At 45.0% G+C, this 16,555-nt stretch overlaps 1 protein-coding gene across 1 annotated transcript in view; it reads right to left on the bottom strand.

Moving 5' to 3' along the window:
- Nucleotides 1-267: 267 nt before the first annotated feature.
- The window catches only part of LOC139640537 (kinesin-like protein KIF20A), a 28,884-nt gene continuing 12,596 nt past the window's right edge, over nt 268-16,555 (bottom strand). Inside the window, 17 exon segments of the mRNA XM_071514712.1 lie at nt 268-912; nt 2,704-2,840; nt 4,441-4,531; nt 4,737-4,787; nt 5,012-5,146; nt 6,009-6,247; nt 6,445-6,519; nt 7,918-8,072; nt 8,763-8,917; nt 9,420-9,614; nt 10,443-10,573; nt 11,291-11,384; nt 11,448-11,581; nt 11,669-11,828; nt 13,401-13,520; nt 14,750-14,811; nt 15,670-15,787. Coding sequence (XP_071370813.1) covers nt 829-912; nt 2,704-2,840; nt 4,441-4,531; nt 4,737-4,787; nt 5,012-5,146; nt 6,009-6,247; nt 6,445-6,519; nt 7,918-8,072; nt 8,763-8,917; nt 9,420-9,614; nt 10,443-10,573; nt 11,291-11,384; nt 11,448-11,581; nt 11,669-11,828; nt 13,401-13,520; nt 14,750-14,811; nt 15,670-15,787 — 2,136 coding nt within the window. The 3' untranslated portion in view covers nt 268-828.

Consider the following 16,555-nt stretch of genomic DNA (forward strand, 5'->3'; position numbering starts at 1 on the left):
TCACTGACCACGGGCAGCGTAAAAAAAACTCATAAAACTCAAAAGAATCACACTTCAGATAATAGACAAAGTCAAATAATTAACATACAGCAATTAACATATTTACAAAGCTCCCACTCCTCCTCTGCACACAAAAAAAAAAAAAAAAAAAATTAAAATACTTTGAATTTCCAGTTGAGAGAAATTACTTGAAGCCATTTTAAATCACTGGGATTAAAACTGCTTCAGATTAAAATCTCAGTCTTTTAATTGACTTTACATGCCGACCCACAGGGAGAAGGGAGCTGACTTCAAATAAAATGTTTTTTTCACTACAACAATGATTTTTTTAGTTTTTTTTGGGGTGGGGGGGGATATTTGATACCGCGTAAAATATTGTGATATTCAAGAAATATCGCGACATTCAGTATTATTGAATATCGGCCCGAGCCTGAGTCGATGTTCCAGACCAGCAGCAGCACTGGAGCCAGTTAGAAACCAGCTGGCTGGAGGATCGGGACCAGTTTGGGACCAGTAGAGCAGAACAGAGCAGAATAGAAAGCAGTAGAAGACAGGAGGGTGAGAGGTGAGAGCAGAGGTGACAGAGAGACAGCTGTCCTCCTCTGAGCGCGTGCGGGGGGGCGGGGCCGTCTCTTTATGATGATGTCACACTCAAAGTTTGCACCGCTTTGCAGCAGCGTCTGAGGTAGACTTGTACGGAAGATTAATGAATTCACCTGAAAAAAAAAATTGCCCTGTTTTTCTGAATTAACAAGATAATTATCTCTGTGTCCCTGAACTCGTCTTCTGGTGATGATGTCACCGCAGAGTTAACGGCTGACGATGATGTCACTTCCTGGAGGTCTTGGAGCGCAGCTGTCTCCTGATGATGAGGTGATCGCTCTCCTTCTCCTCCTGCGCTCCTCCCATCAGCTGCAGGCAGAGGGAGAAAACAAACGTCCTCATTCTCAACACATGGAGCTTCATGGACTTTCCTGTTCCTGTTGGACCGGTCTGCTGCTCCAGATCTCACAACACTTCTTCTTCTAAAAGCTAAACCCTAAAACCTTTTTACTTGGTATGGAACCGTCACCATGCTGTCAGTGTGTGTGTGTGAAATTTTTTTTTTGTTAACTGAGATAAAAATAAAAACGAGGCTTTACAAAAAAAATGATAACTAACTGAAACTGTGTTGTGTGTTTACAAAACTAACTAAAATAAACTAAAATTATAGAGAAAATGTCTTTAGTTTTCATCTTTGTCAATTTATTTCATACATAAGCCTGGTATTTTGAATTTTTGAATCTCGCCCCTGACAAATACCCCATATTACAAAAAAAGACTAAAACTAACACTGACACTAATAAATGAAACTAATTAATTTTCAAAAAATAAAAACTAAACTAAACTAGCAAACTAACCGCTTTAAAAACTAATTAAAACTAAACTGGAATTGAAAACAAAATGTCAAAACAAAATAAAAATAAAAACTAATGAAAAATGCAAAACTATAATAACCTTGGTGTGTATGCATGTAAATACTGACTGTACTTAAGTGTACATGTACAGTATGCATGTATGTGTGTGTGTATTTGTGTGTGTGTGTGTGTGTGTGTGTACAGTATATTTAATCTGTCTGGTGTGTAAAGCACTTTGCTCTGGTATGAACTGTCCTACAGAATATTAATAAATACACTTTGACCTGACTGTAGTTTTACTGGTTGTGAAGCACTTTGTAAACTTGTTTTATGAAAGGTGCTCTATCAATAAAATTATAATTATTGTTATTATATTCTGCACAACAATTTATTAATTATGAATCCCCTATAAGGCGCTCTTTATTGGGATTATAGGGATGACAGGGACGCATCTTGACACAAACTTTCTATAGATCATATTCATATAGATAAGCAGGGTGCGATTTGTAAAAAAAAAGAGGGGGGATATTTTTGGAATTAATTTTTGCCGGGTGATAATTTACACAAGGAGGCGTGAAAATGAAAAATACAAGTGCAAACCCCATCATACACATATTATTGTTCCCCAATGAATTCTATCCATATATGTCCTTATATATCATATAATAGATCATATTAATATAGATCTGTATAGAGTCTAGGGACGAGCCTGTTATAGATCATATTAATATAGATCTGTATAGAGTCTAGGGACGAGCCTGTTATAGATCATATTAATATAGATCTGTATAGAGTCTAGGTAGGAGCCTGTTATAGATCATATTCATACAGAACATGCTGCAGCGCCCTCTGCAGGATCCTGACTGCTCTGTCACCAACATCCACTGACTGAACACTTTCCTCCACAGCACCAACTGGCTCCATGGTTACCACAAGAGTTACCATAGCAACCAGTAAAACACAGCTACACCTCTCTGACCAGTCGCACTGCTTGGATGAAAAACCATGTTGTATAATAATATAATAATATACACTTTAGCTCCGCCTTGGAAAACAGATTTGATCTAAAGGAAATAAAGGTGTAAAATATGAAAATATTTGAAATAAACTATTTTTAATAAGCTTTAAAAAGCTATATAAAGGAAATAAAATATAGTAAAATAATACAGAAATGAAATTAAATCAATATAATAAAAATGAAAAGATAGAATTTAGTTGGATTTTCTGAATGCGCACACACACACACACACACACACACACACACACACACACACACACACACACACACACTCTCTCTCTCTCTCACCAGGTGTGGAGAGTCGAGCAGTGGACAGCTGACGTCCGTCTTGTAAAGCTTCCTCCTGCCTCGTTTGGGTTTGGTCGCCACGGTAACCGCCTCCTTCTCCACCGACCGCCCGCTGACCAGGCCGATGATGGTCTTAGCTGGAGAGTCACATGACACGTGATTACTTCAATGATGTTTTCTGTACATTCGTTTTTCCATTTAAAGTCGGTGGTTTCCCTGCTGCTGAACAGGTGTGGGGAGGTTTAGTTTCCCATGATGCTCTACATCAGTGGAGAGGTTTAGTTTCCCATGATGCTCTACATCAGAGAGTTTTAGTTTCCCATGATGCTCTACATCAGTGGAGAGGTTTAGTTTCCCATGATGCTCTACATCAGTGGAGAGGTTTAGTTTCCCATGATGCTCTACATCAGTGGAGAGGTTTAGTTTCCCATGATGCTCTACATCAGAGAGTTTTAGTTTCCCATGATGCTCTACATCAGTGGAGAGGTTTAGTTTCCCATGATGCTCTACATCAGTGGAGAGGTTTAGTTTCCCATGATGCTCTACATCAGTGGAGAGGTTTAGTTTCCCATGATGCTCTACATCAGTGGAGAGGTTTAGTTTCCCATGATGCTCTACATCAGAGAGTTTTAGTTTCCCATGATGCTCTACATCAGTGGAGAGTTTTAGTTTCCCATGATGCTCTACATCAGAGAGTTTTAGTTTCCCATGATGCTCTACATCAGAGAGTTTTAGTTTCCCATGATGCTCTACATCAGTGGAGAGGTTTAGTTTCCCATGATGCTCTACATCAGTGGAGAGGTTTAGTTTCCCATGATGCTCTACATCAGTGGAGAGGTTTAGTTTCCCATGATGCTCTACATCAGTGGAGAGGTTTAGTTTCCCATGATGCTCTACATCAGTGGAGAGGTTTAGTTTCCCATGATGCTCTACATCAGAGAGTTTTAGTTTCCCATGATGCTCTACATCAGTGGAGAGTTTTAGTTTCCCATGATGCTCTACATCAGAGAGTTTTAGTTTCCCATGATGCTCTACATCAGAGAGTTTTAGTTTCCCATGATGCTCTACATCAGTGGAGAGGTTTAGTTTCCCATGATGCTCTACATCAGTGGAGAGGTTTAGTTTCCCATGATGCTCTACATCAGTGGAGAGGTTTAGTTTCCCATGATGCTCTACATCAGTGGAGAGGTTTAGTTTCCCATGATGCTCTACATCAGTGGAGAGGTTTAGTTTCCCATGACGCTCTACATCAGCGGAGAGGTTTAGTTTCCCATGATGCTCTACATCAGTGGAGAGGTTTAGTTTCCCATGATGCTCTACATCAGTGGAGAGGTTTAGTTTCCCATGATGCTCTACATCAGTGGAGAGGTTTAGTTTCCCATGATGCTCTACATCAGTGGAGAGGTTTAGTTTCCCATGATGCTCTACATCAGTGGAGAGGTTTAGTTTCCCATGACGCTCTACATCAGCGGAGAGGTTTAGTTTCCCATGATGCTCTACATCAGTGGAGAGTTTTAGTTTCCCATGATGCTCTACATCAGTGGAGAGTTTTAGTTTCCCATGATGCTCTACATGTTTCAGAGGCTTTTCGTCCTGATGAGGAGAAAACTCTGAATAAAAACACTGAACACTGGGAAACTTTTGTTGTGGAAAAGATCAAATTTGAAGATACTGAAGATCTTCAGTCTGAAAATATGAGTATTGGAATCAAAAACCCAAATGAGTCAACACACACACCTTTGCTGCCCAGTATGGAAGGAGAGCTGTGGAGTAAAACTCCAATCTTCTGGAGGGTTCCATCTTTCTTCTCCTTCACCACCGAAGAAGACTGGAGGGGGAGAGAGAGAGAGAGAGAGAGAGAGAGGGAGAGAGAGAGGGAGAGAGAGAGAGAGAGAGAGAGAGAGAGACAGAGAGAGAGAGGGAGAGAGAGAGAGAGAGAGAGAGAGAGAGAGAGACAGAGAGAGAGAGGTTAAATCAAAGCACTAACACTGTGGGTTGAGAGTTTGATTCCCTGCTGAGTTGCTGCTCTTCACCTGTTTGTTTCCTCTCAGTCTGTTCCTCTTATTCTCACTGTGCACCAGGTCCTGCAACACACACACACACACACACACACACACACACACACACACACAGAGAGAGAGAGAGAGAGAGAGAGAGAGAGAGACACACACAACACACACATTAGCCTCATCAAACTCTCCGCAATTCTACAACTGAAGACTTGAGGTCATCTGTCAAACATTAACAAGAGATGCTTTCCCAACACACACACACACACACACACACACACACACACACACACACACACCTCCACGTCGTTGCTCTTCCTCTTCCTCCTGGTAGTTCTGGGGGTTTTGGTCCGGTCGGCCATGTTGGACTGCAGAGGAGAGACGGAGACTTCCTGTTCTGGACGAGGGACACGCCCCCCACACCGAGACACAACCTGCATAACAACAGTAGAAGAAGAAGAATCAGTTCCTACATCACCTACTACTACTACTACTGCTACTACTATTACTACTTCTACCATTTCTATCACTGCCACTAGTACTACTACTGCTACTACTGTTTCTACTACTACTACTACTACTACTGTTTCTACTACTACTGTTTCTACTACTGCTACTACTGTTTCTAGTACTACTGCTACTACTACTACTACTACTACTACCATTTCTATTACTGCCACTAGTACTACTACTGCTACTACTGTTTCTACTGCTACTGCTTCTACTACTGCTACTACTGTTTCTACTACTGCTACTACTACTACCATTTATATTACTGCCACTAGTACTACTACTGTTTCTACTACTACTGTTTCTACTACTACTGCTACTACTACTACTGCTTCTACTACTACTGTTTCTACTACTGTTTCTACTACTACTGCTACTACTACTACCGTTTCTACTACTACTGTTTCTACTACTACTGCTTCTACTACTACTGTTTCTACTACTACTGCTTCTACTACTACTGTTTCTACTACTACTGTTTCTACTACTACTGCTACTACTACTGTTTCTACTACTACTGCTTCTACTACTACTGTTTCTACTACTACTGCTTCTACTACTACTGTTTCTACTACTACTGCTACTACTACTACTGTTTCTACTACTACTGCTACTACTACTACTGTTTCTACTGCTACTACTACTGTTTCTACTACTACTGCTTCTACTACTACTGTTTCTACTGCTACTGCTACTACTACTGCTTCTACTACTACTGTTACTACTACTGTTTCTACTCCACCCTCCTCTCCAAACTCCCTCAGATTCAGATCCATATGAACTCACCTGTGTGTTTTCCTGTTCCTCCTGCTGTGTTTTCAGTCTCTCCATCTCTCTCCTCACAGCCTCGAACTGCCTGCTCCCCCTGCTCCTCTGCTGCCTCTCCTCCTCCTGTCTCCCCTCCCTCTCCCTCCTCTCCTGCAGCCTCTGCATCTCCTCCTTCAGCTCCTCCACCACCGGCACCTTCCTCTCCTCCTCCTCCTCCTTCCTCCTCTGCAGGTCGGCCTCCTTCAGGCTCGCCAGTTCTGACAGACGGAAGGAAGAAATGATGAAAACATTTGAAGGTGAAATCAAAATGAGAACAATATCAGGGAATCTGCAGGTTTAATGCAGCCTGAAGTTGAACCTAAGACCAATTTAAAAACCAAAATGGACAAACAAATCTGTCAACACCAGTCTCAGTTTCTGACTGAACAGTTAATGATGAAACTAGCCAGGTTACCTTGGCTGAGAGCCTCCATCTGCTTCAGTCTGTCTTCTAGCAGGTTCTGCTGTTCTGACAGGGCTCCACGCAGCTCTGAACACACACACACACACACACACACACACACACACACACACACACACACACACACACACACACACACACACACACAGGATTACTACATAGCCCTCATCAAACCAAAGATCAGAGGTACTGCTGTGTCTGACAGGCCTGGAATGCCTGGCCTGGAAGGCATCGTGGCCAAAATTTCGGGCACCAATGGGCGCCAAAACCAATGGTTATTAAAATCCTTTTTTCAGTCCTTTTTCCTCAACAAAATAAATATCCTAATAGAAAAAAATGCTGTGCTGCAGTGTGATGCAGCTCATATGTCAGATGGCTCAGACTGCAGAGTTAGTTACATGTCCAGTAACACACGATAACGTAAGTGTAACCCAGGTTATGTTCTGTAGCTACAAATTACAGATGTCCCCTAAACGCCTCACATGCAGACTATCGGTAGATGCTAAAATTTACCGATGTTCCCTAAACGCCTCATATGCAGGCCGCTGCTACTGACCCAGTTAATTTTGCTGTATTCTTCATTACAGCGGCTAATTACCCGCTGTACATTTAAACTGACTCTAGTTCTGCTCAAGCACTCATAGCTCTCTGCTTCTGTTAGCGACTTTCTCTCTAATCCCACAGCTGTTTACACGCTTTTCAGATCTGCTAGTTACTTAGCTTAGCAGTTAGCGATGGCTTCTCTCTCTCCCACTCAGTTTAATTAATAATTATCTGTTAATGTTTACCTTAATGTTACACATATATTTGCGGGAGTGGGAGAAATCTGGCGCTGCTGTTGATGTCCAGCGTGACGACGGAGACTCTGGGAAACTGAGTTTGTTTATTTGCTGCGTCGCATGTAGTTTTAAATGAGGAAATCCACAACTTTCTCTTAAGGCACAGCGGCCAGTTGAAAACAAGACAGGCCAAACTGGCCGTGTGGAGAGTTCATTTTAGAAGGAGCATTACGGACACACTCCGGGGCGTCCAGGCCCTGGCCGTTGGGCCGTGGTGTAACTCCTGCCCTGGTCTGAGCAGACTGGATCAGACAAGCTGTAATTCATTAAAGAGGAACTGAACCCCAAACACAAATCAGTGTAAAGCCTGACATCTAATGGTAAAAAGCAAAAAAGCATCCAACTGAAATGGCCATCTGCTGTTGGCTGATCTTTGGTGCCACGTGATGTCACCACTTGTGGTACTCTATAGAAGGTGACATCATCACCTGGCACCAAAGATCAGCCAATAGTTACTTTGGCTGATAGTTTTTACCATCAGATGTCGGCTTCACACAGATTTGGGTTTGGGGTTTAGTTTCTCTTTAATGTTATTTGATAATACTGAAAATATCGCAATACTCCATGAATCAATATTATCGATTACCAGCCGAAGCCTGTTAATTGGTTGATTAATTGACCTGCTTACCCTCCTTCTCTCTCTCCACCTCTCTCTTCTTCTCCTCCTCCGCTCTCTCCATCTCCTCCAGTCTCTCTCTGTCCGTCTGCCAGATCTGAAGCCGACTGGAGAACTCTGCTCTCTGATTGGCTAACTCCTCTCTGAGCTGGACACACACTCTCTCACTGGAGGAGAGGAGAGGAGAGGGAGAGAGGGGGAGAGGAGAGGAGGAGAGAGGAGGAGAGAGAGGAGAGGAGGAAAAGAGGAGAGAGGAGGAGAGGAGAGAGCGAGAGGAGAGAGGAGGAGAGGAGAGAGTGAGAGGAGAGCGGAGGAGAGAGGAGAGAAGAGAAGAAAAGAGGAGAGGAGAGAGGAGGAGAGGAGGGGAGAGGAGAGGGAAGGGAAGGGAAGAGAAGAGGAGGAGAGGAGAGGAGGAGAGAGGAGAGGGAGAGAGGAGAGGAGAGGAGGAAGAGAAGAGGAGAGGAGGAAGAGAAGAGGAGAGGAGGAGAGGGGGAGATGAGAGGAGGAGAGAGGAGGAGAGGAGAGGAGGAAAGGAGGAGAGAGGAGGAGAGGAGAGAGGACAGGAGAGGAGGAAAGGAGGAGAGAGGAGGAGAGGAGAGAGGAGAGGAGGAGAGAGGAGAGGAGGGGAGAGGAGAGAGGAGAGGAGGGGAGAAGAGAGGAGGAGAGAAGAGAAGAGGAAGAGTTTGTCAGTCTTCTGCACATATTGAGACAGTTGTTTTCTAGTCACATGTTCAGTATGTTATAATCAATAAAGCTTACAGTAACAAACAATAGCCATGCCTACTATTACTACTAATAGCACTACTACTGCAACTATTACTACTAGAACCTCTCTCTCCCTCTCCCTCTCTCTCTACCTGTCCATCAGTGTTTTCTCCAGCTGGGTTTTGTCTCTCTGCAGGTTTTCTATCTGTTGGGTTTTCAGAGCCGATCTCTCCAGCGCCGCCTCGCTCTCCTTCCTCAGCTCCGCCATGGCAGCGTGGAAAACACTGCTGCTGTGCCCCGCCTCCTCCTGAAACACACCGACCAATCAAATCAATCAATTAACCAAAACACTGCTGCTGTGCCCCGCCTCCTCCTGAAACACACCGACCAATCAAATCAACAATTAATCAACTAATCAATCAATCCACTGCTCCTCCTCCTGAAACACACCAACCAATCAATCAATCAATCAACTAATCAACACACTGCTCCTCTGCTCCTCCTGAAACACATCCATCCATCAATCAAGTCAATCAACCAATTAACAAACTGATAATGAACAACTCAACCAGTCAGTCAATCAGTAAACCAATCAACCAACCAATTAACCAACACCAATCAATCAGTCAACCAATTAACCAAACAACCAAAGCACCAATCAAAGAATCAGACATCCAAACAATTACTGAACCAATCAACCAATCATCTGAAATCCCGATCAATCAGACAATCAGTCAAAGAAAGAAAGAGAAAACACAAATCAAACAGTTTCAAAAACAGTAAACAGTATAAAAGAAATAAAGCAGAACCTTGGCTTCCTGTCTCAGACCGTCGGCTTCCTGTGTCAGACGCTTCACTTCCTGTGTCAGACCGTCAACGGTCTTGGTCTTCTCCTCCGATTGGCTCTCCAGGTTCTGGAGGCGGGCCTTGGTGGTGTCCAGCTGCTCTGATAGGCCGTCAGCCCTGTCAGTCTGCTCCCTGAGCTGCTGCTGCAGGCCGGTCACCTAAAACACGTGTAGAAGAAAAGGTTTAGATGGTGGAGGTGTAGAAGAAGAAGTTTAGATGGTGGAGGTGTAGAAGAAGAAGTTTAGATGGTGGAGGTGTAGAAGAAGTTTGGATGGTGGAGGTGTAGAAGAAGAAGAAGTTCAGATGGTGGAAGTATAGAAGAAGTTTGGAGGGTGGAGGTGTAGAAGAAGAAGTTCAGATGTTGGAGGTGTAGAAGAAGAAGTTCAGATGGTGGAGGTGTAGAAGAAGAAGAAGTTCAGATGGTGGAGGTGTAGAAGAAGAAGTTCAGATGTTGGAGGTGTAGAAGAAGTTCAGATGGTGGAGGTGTAGAAGAAGAAGAAGTTTAGATGGTGGAGGTGTAGAAGAAGAAGTTCAGATGGTGGAGGTGCAGAAGAAGAAGTTCAGATGGTGGAGGTGTAGTAGAAGAAGTTCAGATGGTGGAGGTGTAGAAGAAGAAAAAGTTTAGATGTTGGAGGTGTAGAAGAAGAAGAAGTTCAGATGGTGGAGGTGTAGAAGAAGAAGAAGTTCAGATGTTGGAGATGTAGAAGAAGTTCAGATGGTGGAGGTGTAGAAGAAGAAGAAGTTCAGTTGGTGGAGGTGTAGAAGAAGAAGAAGTTCAGATGGTGGAGGTGTAGAAGAAGAAGTTCAGTTGGTGGAGGTGTAGAAGAAGAAGAAGTTTAGATGGTGGAGGTGTAGAAGAAGAAGTTCAGTTGGTGGAGGTGTAGAAGAAGAAGTTTAGATGGTGGAGGTGTAGAAGAAGAAGTTCAGTTGGTGGAGGTGTAGAAGAAGAAGTTCAGTTGGTGGAGGTGTAGAAGAAGAAGAGGTACCTCGGTCTGCAGCTGGAACATTCCGTTGATCAAAGCTTTGTTCTCCTTCGTCAGTCTGCTCGTTTCTTTCTGCTCCGACTCCAACGAACACAACAGAGAATCACAGTCTGGACACTGAGCCGCCATGACAGCTGGAGGAGAGGAGGAGGAGGAGGAGAGGAGGAAGAGGAGGAAGAGGAGGAGGAGGGAGAGGAGGAGGAGAGGAGGAGGAGGACGAAGAGGAGGAGGAAGAAGAGGGAGAGGAAGAGAAGGAAAAGTGAGAGGAAGAAGAGGAGAGAGAAGGAGGAGGAAGTGGAGGAGGAAGAAGAGATGAGGAGGAGGAGGAAGTGGAGGAGGAGGAGAGAGAGGAAAAGGAGGGAGAGGAAGAAGAGGAGAGAGAAGGAGGGGGAAGTGGAGGAGGAAGAGAGGAGGAGGAGGAGGAAGTGGAGGAGGAGGAGAGAGGAAAAGGAGGGAGAGGAAGAAGAGGAGAGAGAAGGAGGAGGAAGTGGAGGAGGAGGAAGAAGAGAGGAGGAGGAGGAAGTGGAGGAGGAGGAGAGAGAGGAAAAGGAGGGAGAGGAAGAAGAGGAGAGAGAGGAGAGGAGGAGGACAAAGGAGAAAGAGGAAGAGAGAAGAGGAGGAAGGAGATAAAGAGGTGGAAGAGGAGGAGGAAGAAGAGGAGGGAGATGAGGAGAGAGGAAGAAGAAGAGGAGGAAGAAGAGAGAGGAGGAAGAGGAAAGGGAAGAGGAGGAAGATGAGAGGAGGAGGAGGAAGAAGAGAGAGGAGGAGGAGAGAGGGAGATTTAAAGGACCAGTCAGTAATGTTTTGTGTGTCTTTGCCCAGCAGAGGAAGGAGAGTTGTCGAGCTCCTACCTGTCAGCTGCTCCACCTGCTGCTCCAACAACTCCTGCTCCTTCTTCAGCTGCTCCACCTCCTGCTGCCTGCTCCTCCTCTCCTCCTCCACCTCCTGCCGCCTGCTCCTCCTCTCCTCCTCCACCTCCTGCCGCCTGCTCCTCCTCTCCTCCTCCACCTCCTCCCGCCTGCTCCTCCTCTCCTCCTCCTCCCTCCTCCTCCTCTCCTCCGTCTCTCCTCTCAGCTGGCGGATGGTCTCCTCCTTCAGGTCGTTCTCCTCCTGCAGCCTCCAGATCTCCTCCTCCAGAACCACTGAGGAGCAGAGGAGAAGAAATTCATCAACCATCCTCTCTCTCTCTCTCTCTCTCTCTCCATCTCTCCTCCTCTTCCTCCTCGCACCTCTCTTCCTGGCCGGTCCTCCTCCCTCCTCCTCCAGAGCGTCACTCCGTCTTTTCCTCCCCTCCTCCTTCTTCTCCTCCTGCTCTCCTCCGGTCTTCAGGCAGCGACAGTTCTGCTGCAGCTCCATCAGCTCCTTCCTGATCGACTCGACCAGAACCCCCTGAGAGAGAGAGAGAGGGAGAGAGAGAGAGGGAGAGAGAGAGAGAGGGAGAGAGAGAGAGAGAGGGGGAGAGAGAGAGGGAGAGAGAGAGAGACAGAGTAAAGAGAGAGACAGAGACAGAGTGAGAGACATAGAGACAGAGGAAAAAGAGAGAGAGACACACACACACAGAGGAAAGAGAGAGACAAAGAGAGAGACAGAGGAAAGAGAGACAGAGAGAGACAGGAAAGAGAGAGACAGAGGAAAGAGAGAGAGACAGAGTAAAGAGACAGAGAGACAAAGAGAGAGAGACACAGAGGAAAAAAAGAGAGAGACACACACACACACACACACACACACACACAGAGGAAAGAGAGACAGAGAGAGACACAGAGGAAAGAGAGAGAGAGAGTACAAGTACTATTAGTAGTACTACTGCTAATACTAAACTATTATGTATGGCTGGGCGATATGGACCATAAATCATATCTCTGTATTTTCTACAAAGTGGCTAAATGTTCAGTTGTCAGTAGGGCTGGGCGATATGGACAAAATCAAATATCACAATATTTTTGACCAAATACCTCGATATCGATATTGCGACAATATTGTAGGGATGACTATTGGTGCTTTCACAATATATTTACACAATGAGATTTTTGATAAATAATCATCAGTAATGTGGATATAATGACTAAGTGGGTAAAGGCAAATAATAGAACAGCTAGAACAGTCTGGTAAGTTCAGAAAATGACATCACTTTACTGTAATGCAGCCTTTAAAACCAGGAAAACACACTTATGCCATATCACCATATTACCATATCCAAAATCTAAGATGATGTCTAGTCTCATATCACGATATTGATATAATATCAATATATTGCCCAGCCCTACTAGTATTATTATTATTTCTACTGCTACTGCTACCATTACTGAGCAGGACAGCAGCAGCAGACTAAATAGCAGTGACATCATCATGTATGAGGTGTAACAGTGACATCATCATGTACGAGGTGTAGCAGTGACATCATGTATGAGGTGTAACAGTGACATCATCATGTACGAGGTGTAGCAGTGACATCATCATGTACGAGGTGTAGCAGTGACATCATGTATGAGGTGTAACAGTGACATCATCATGTACGAGGTGTAGCAGTGACATCATCATGTATGAGGTGTAACAGTGACATCATCATGTACGAGGTGTAGCAGTGACATCATCATGTATGAGGTGTAAGAGTGACATCATCATGTATGAGGTGTGGCAGTGACATCATCATGTACGAGGTGTAGCAGTGACATCATCATGTACGAGGTGTAACAGTGACATCATCATCATGTATGAGGTGTAGCAGTGACATCATCATGTACGAGGTGTAACAGTGACATCATCATCATGTACGAGGTGTAACAGTGACATCATCATGTACGAGGTGTAGCAGTGACATCATCATGTATGAGGTGTAGCAGTGACATCATCATGTACGAGGTGTAGCAGTGACATCATCATGTATGAGGTGTAGCAGTGACATCATCATGTATGAGGTGTAGCAGTGACATCATCATGTATGAGGTGTCACAGTGGTCTTACGTCTCTGGCGGCGTCCTCCACAGTTCTGTCCACGGCACTCTGCAGTTTGATGATGTCATCGTCTTTCTGCTGACAGATCCGCATCAGGTCCGCCAGCCTCTGCCTCTGCTGCTCCAGACTCTGGAACACAACACAGAGCCAGACACCGGGTCACGGGACGGGACGGGACAGGACCACATGGGACGGGACCGCACACAACACAGAGCCAGACACCGGGTCACCGCACGGGACGGGACGGGGCGGGACCGCACGCTGTCCTGTAACGCCAGGCCGCCCGCCCCCCCCCGACAACACACCCGGTTCTCTCTCTCTCTCTCCTGTTGCAGCATCTCTCCCAGCATACAGAAGGTTTCAATGATGTGAACTTGAAGGCCTGTGAACATGGACCACTGGCTAAAACCTAAATCCACATCATCTGAAGGGGAACCCGCTCAGAAAAAAACACCGGACCCTGAAAGGACGAGCTCAAACAGCAGAACCGGTGATGTCAACGTTAACACCGTTAATCCTCCGGATCCTCAGACAGTAACGGTAACGTTACTCAGAAGCAGCCGTCCAGAGACAAGTTTCAGGTGAACTGGCTCAGAATATATCTGTGGCTCCAACTTCACAACGGAGAAATGAGCGGCTGGATTTGTAAAACCTACGGTGCTGCTCCTTTTACCAGCTGATGATACAAAACCACTTCAAGTCTCCAGTCAGATGGAGTTTCTCAGGCAGCAGCTTGAAAACAGTCTGAGGCAGATTCACAGAAAGTGACGGCTAACGCTGCTGCAGTGTGAGGAGGAAACTAAGAGGCTTCTCCAAACCACCTGCTTTACAGCAGAAAACAAATTGGCTAATTCAAAATTTGCTCATCTGGTTAAATTCAATTAATATATAAATAAATCAATATCAATAAATATCAATAAATAAATGAATTCAGCTGCTAGAATTAACATTAGTGATCTGAGCTGCAGACTCTTTCTCATCTGGGATTCAGAGGAACGCTCAACAGAAAACCAGTTTAGAACATTAGAAATGAATTTTTTAGAGAACGACTTTTACTTTAATACTTTAAGTAAATTTAAGTCCACGTACTTTTATACTTTGACTTGAGTAAAGGATTTGAAACGGTACTTCAACTTCTACCAGAGTACATTTTTAGATGAGTATTTGTACTTTTACTTGAGTAGGGAATTTGTGTACTTCTACCTCCTCTGGGTAAGAACAGGACAATGTAAGACCTGTAGTGAAGCTCACAAGTATTATCCCAGACTGAGAAGCACCCGACCCACCGGGAGAAGAAGAAGAAGAAGAAGGACACACATTAGTCCCAGTAGAAGAAGAAGACAGTGATGCTACAGTACCTCCTTCGCCTCCTGCAGCTGGTCATGTGACTGCTGCTTCTCCAATCGCAGCGCCTCCAGCTCTGGAAGCAGGAAGAACCACAGCACAGGGTCAAAGGTCAACTTCACCACATAAATACAACAGCACATTAAGGCAGTGACAGAGCAAAGGGACAGTGTGTGTGTGTGTGTGTACCTGCAGAGTGTGTGTGTGTGTGTGTGTGTGTGTGTACCTGCAGTGCGTGTGTGTGTGTCTGCAGAGTGTGTGTGTGTAGGTACCTGCAGAGAGTGTGTGTGAGTGTGTGTGTGTACCTGCAGAGTGTGTGTATGTGTGTCTGCAGAGTGTGTGTGTGTATGTACCTGCGGAGAGTGTGTGTGCGTGTGTGTGTGTACCTGCAGTGTGTGTGTGTGTGTGTGTATGTACCTGCAGAGAGTGTGTGTGTGTGTCTGCAGAGTGTGTGTGTGTATGTACCTGCGGAGAGTGTGTGTGCGTGTGTGTGTGTACCTGCAGTGTGTGTGTGTGTATGTACCTGCAGAGAGTGTGTGTGTGTATGTACCTGCGGAGAGTGTGTGTGCGTGTGTGTGTGTACCTGCAGTGTGTGTGTGTATGTACCTGCAGAGAGTGTGTGTGTGTGTCTGCAGAGTGTGTGTGTGTATGTACCTGCAGAGAGTGTGTGTGTGTGTCTGCAGAGTGTGTGTGTGTATGTACCTGCAGAGAGTGTGTGTGAGTGTGTGTGAGTGTGTGTGTGTACCTGCAGTGTGTGTGTGTGTGTGTGTGTGTACCTGCAGAGTGTGTGTGTGTGTGTGTGTGTGTGTGTGTGTGTGTGTGTGTGTACCTGCAGAGTGTGTGTGTGTGTGTGTGTGTGTACCTGCAGAGTGTGTGTGTGTGTGTGTGTGTGTACCTGCAGTGTGAGTGTGTGTGTGTGTGTGTGTGTGTGTACCTGCAGTGTGTGTGTGTTGGGTGAGACAGTGCTGAGCGGTCTGAGCGTCTTCTCTGATCTTCTGCAGGTCTTCAGTCACAGAGCTGAGGATTCCCTCCAGCAGAGCCGCCCGCTCCTCCTGAAACCACACACACACACACACACACACACACAGACACAGACACAGACACACACACACACACACACACACACACACACACACAGATCAACACCCCTGCTGAGTCACATGTCTGCTCATATCCTCACTTCATTCCCCTCCTGCTCTCCATCACTGCAGATGGTTTTCCACATATGTAATATTTTATTTCATAGTTGTTTTCCACAGTAAATATTCTGAACCAAACTGTCTGAATATCACCAGTTCCCTCCCAGTGAAGAAGAGAGCAGCAGTTTAGATCTTTAAGCTTTACTTTCTGTCTCATGTTCCAGACATAGAGTTGCCGTGGTTACCGCATTACCGCGGTAACGCAATCATGTCACACTGCAGTCAAGCTGATCAGCACTTCACCGCTGGGGTTTTTTAGGCCTATTGTTTACGTTCCAATTTTAAAAGCTGTAAAAGTTATGTGATCTGAAATAAATGCAATACAATTTTTTAAATAATAATAATAATTATTATAATTGTGAAGCCTATTTTCTTCACGCCACGTGTTTGAAAGTTTCCACTCACAGTTGTGCAGTTAACATTCTGATCGGAGAACGAACTTGCTTTGCAGCTGTTGGCTACGGAAAGTTTTCTCTTCACATTAGACTAAAAACATGGATCTTGTAGCGAAACCCAACCTGACTTCTCCTGTTTGGGAACATTTTGTCTTTGAGCTCGATGAAGAGGGAAAGCCAGAGAATTCGGACGAGGCAGTGTGCCGCATCTGCAGCAAGAAAATCA

This window comes from Centroberyx affinis, unplaced genomic scaffold (assembly GCF_046629955.1).
Source record: "Centroberyx affinis isolate AG114_WGS23_722 - 3 ecotype Tasmania unplaced genomic scaffold, CSIRO-AGI_Caff_v1 ptg009763l_1, whole genome shotgun sequence".
Taxonomy (NCBI): Eukaryota; Metazoa; Chordata; class Actinopteri; order Beryciformes; family Berycidae; genus Centroberyx; species Centroberyx affinis.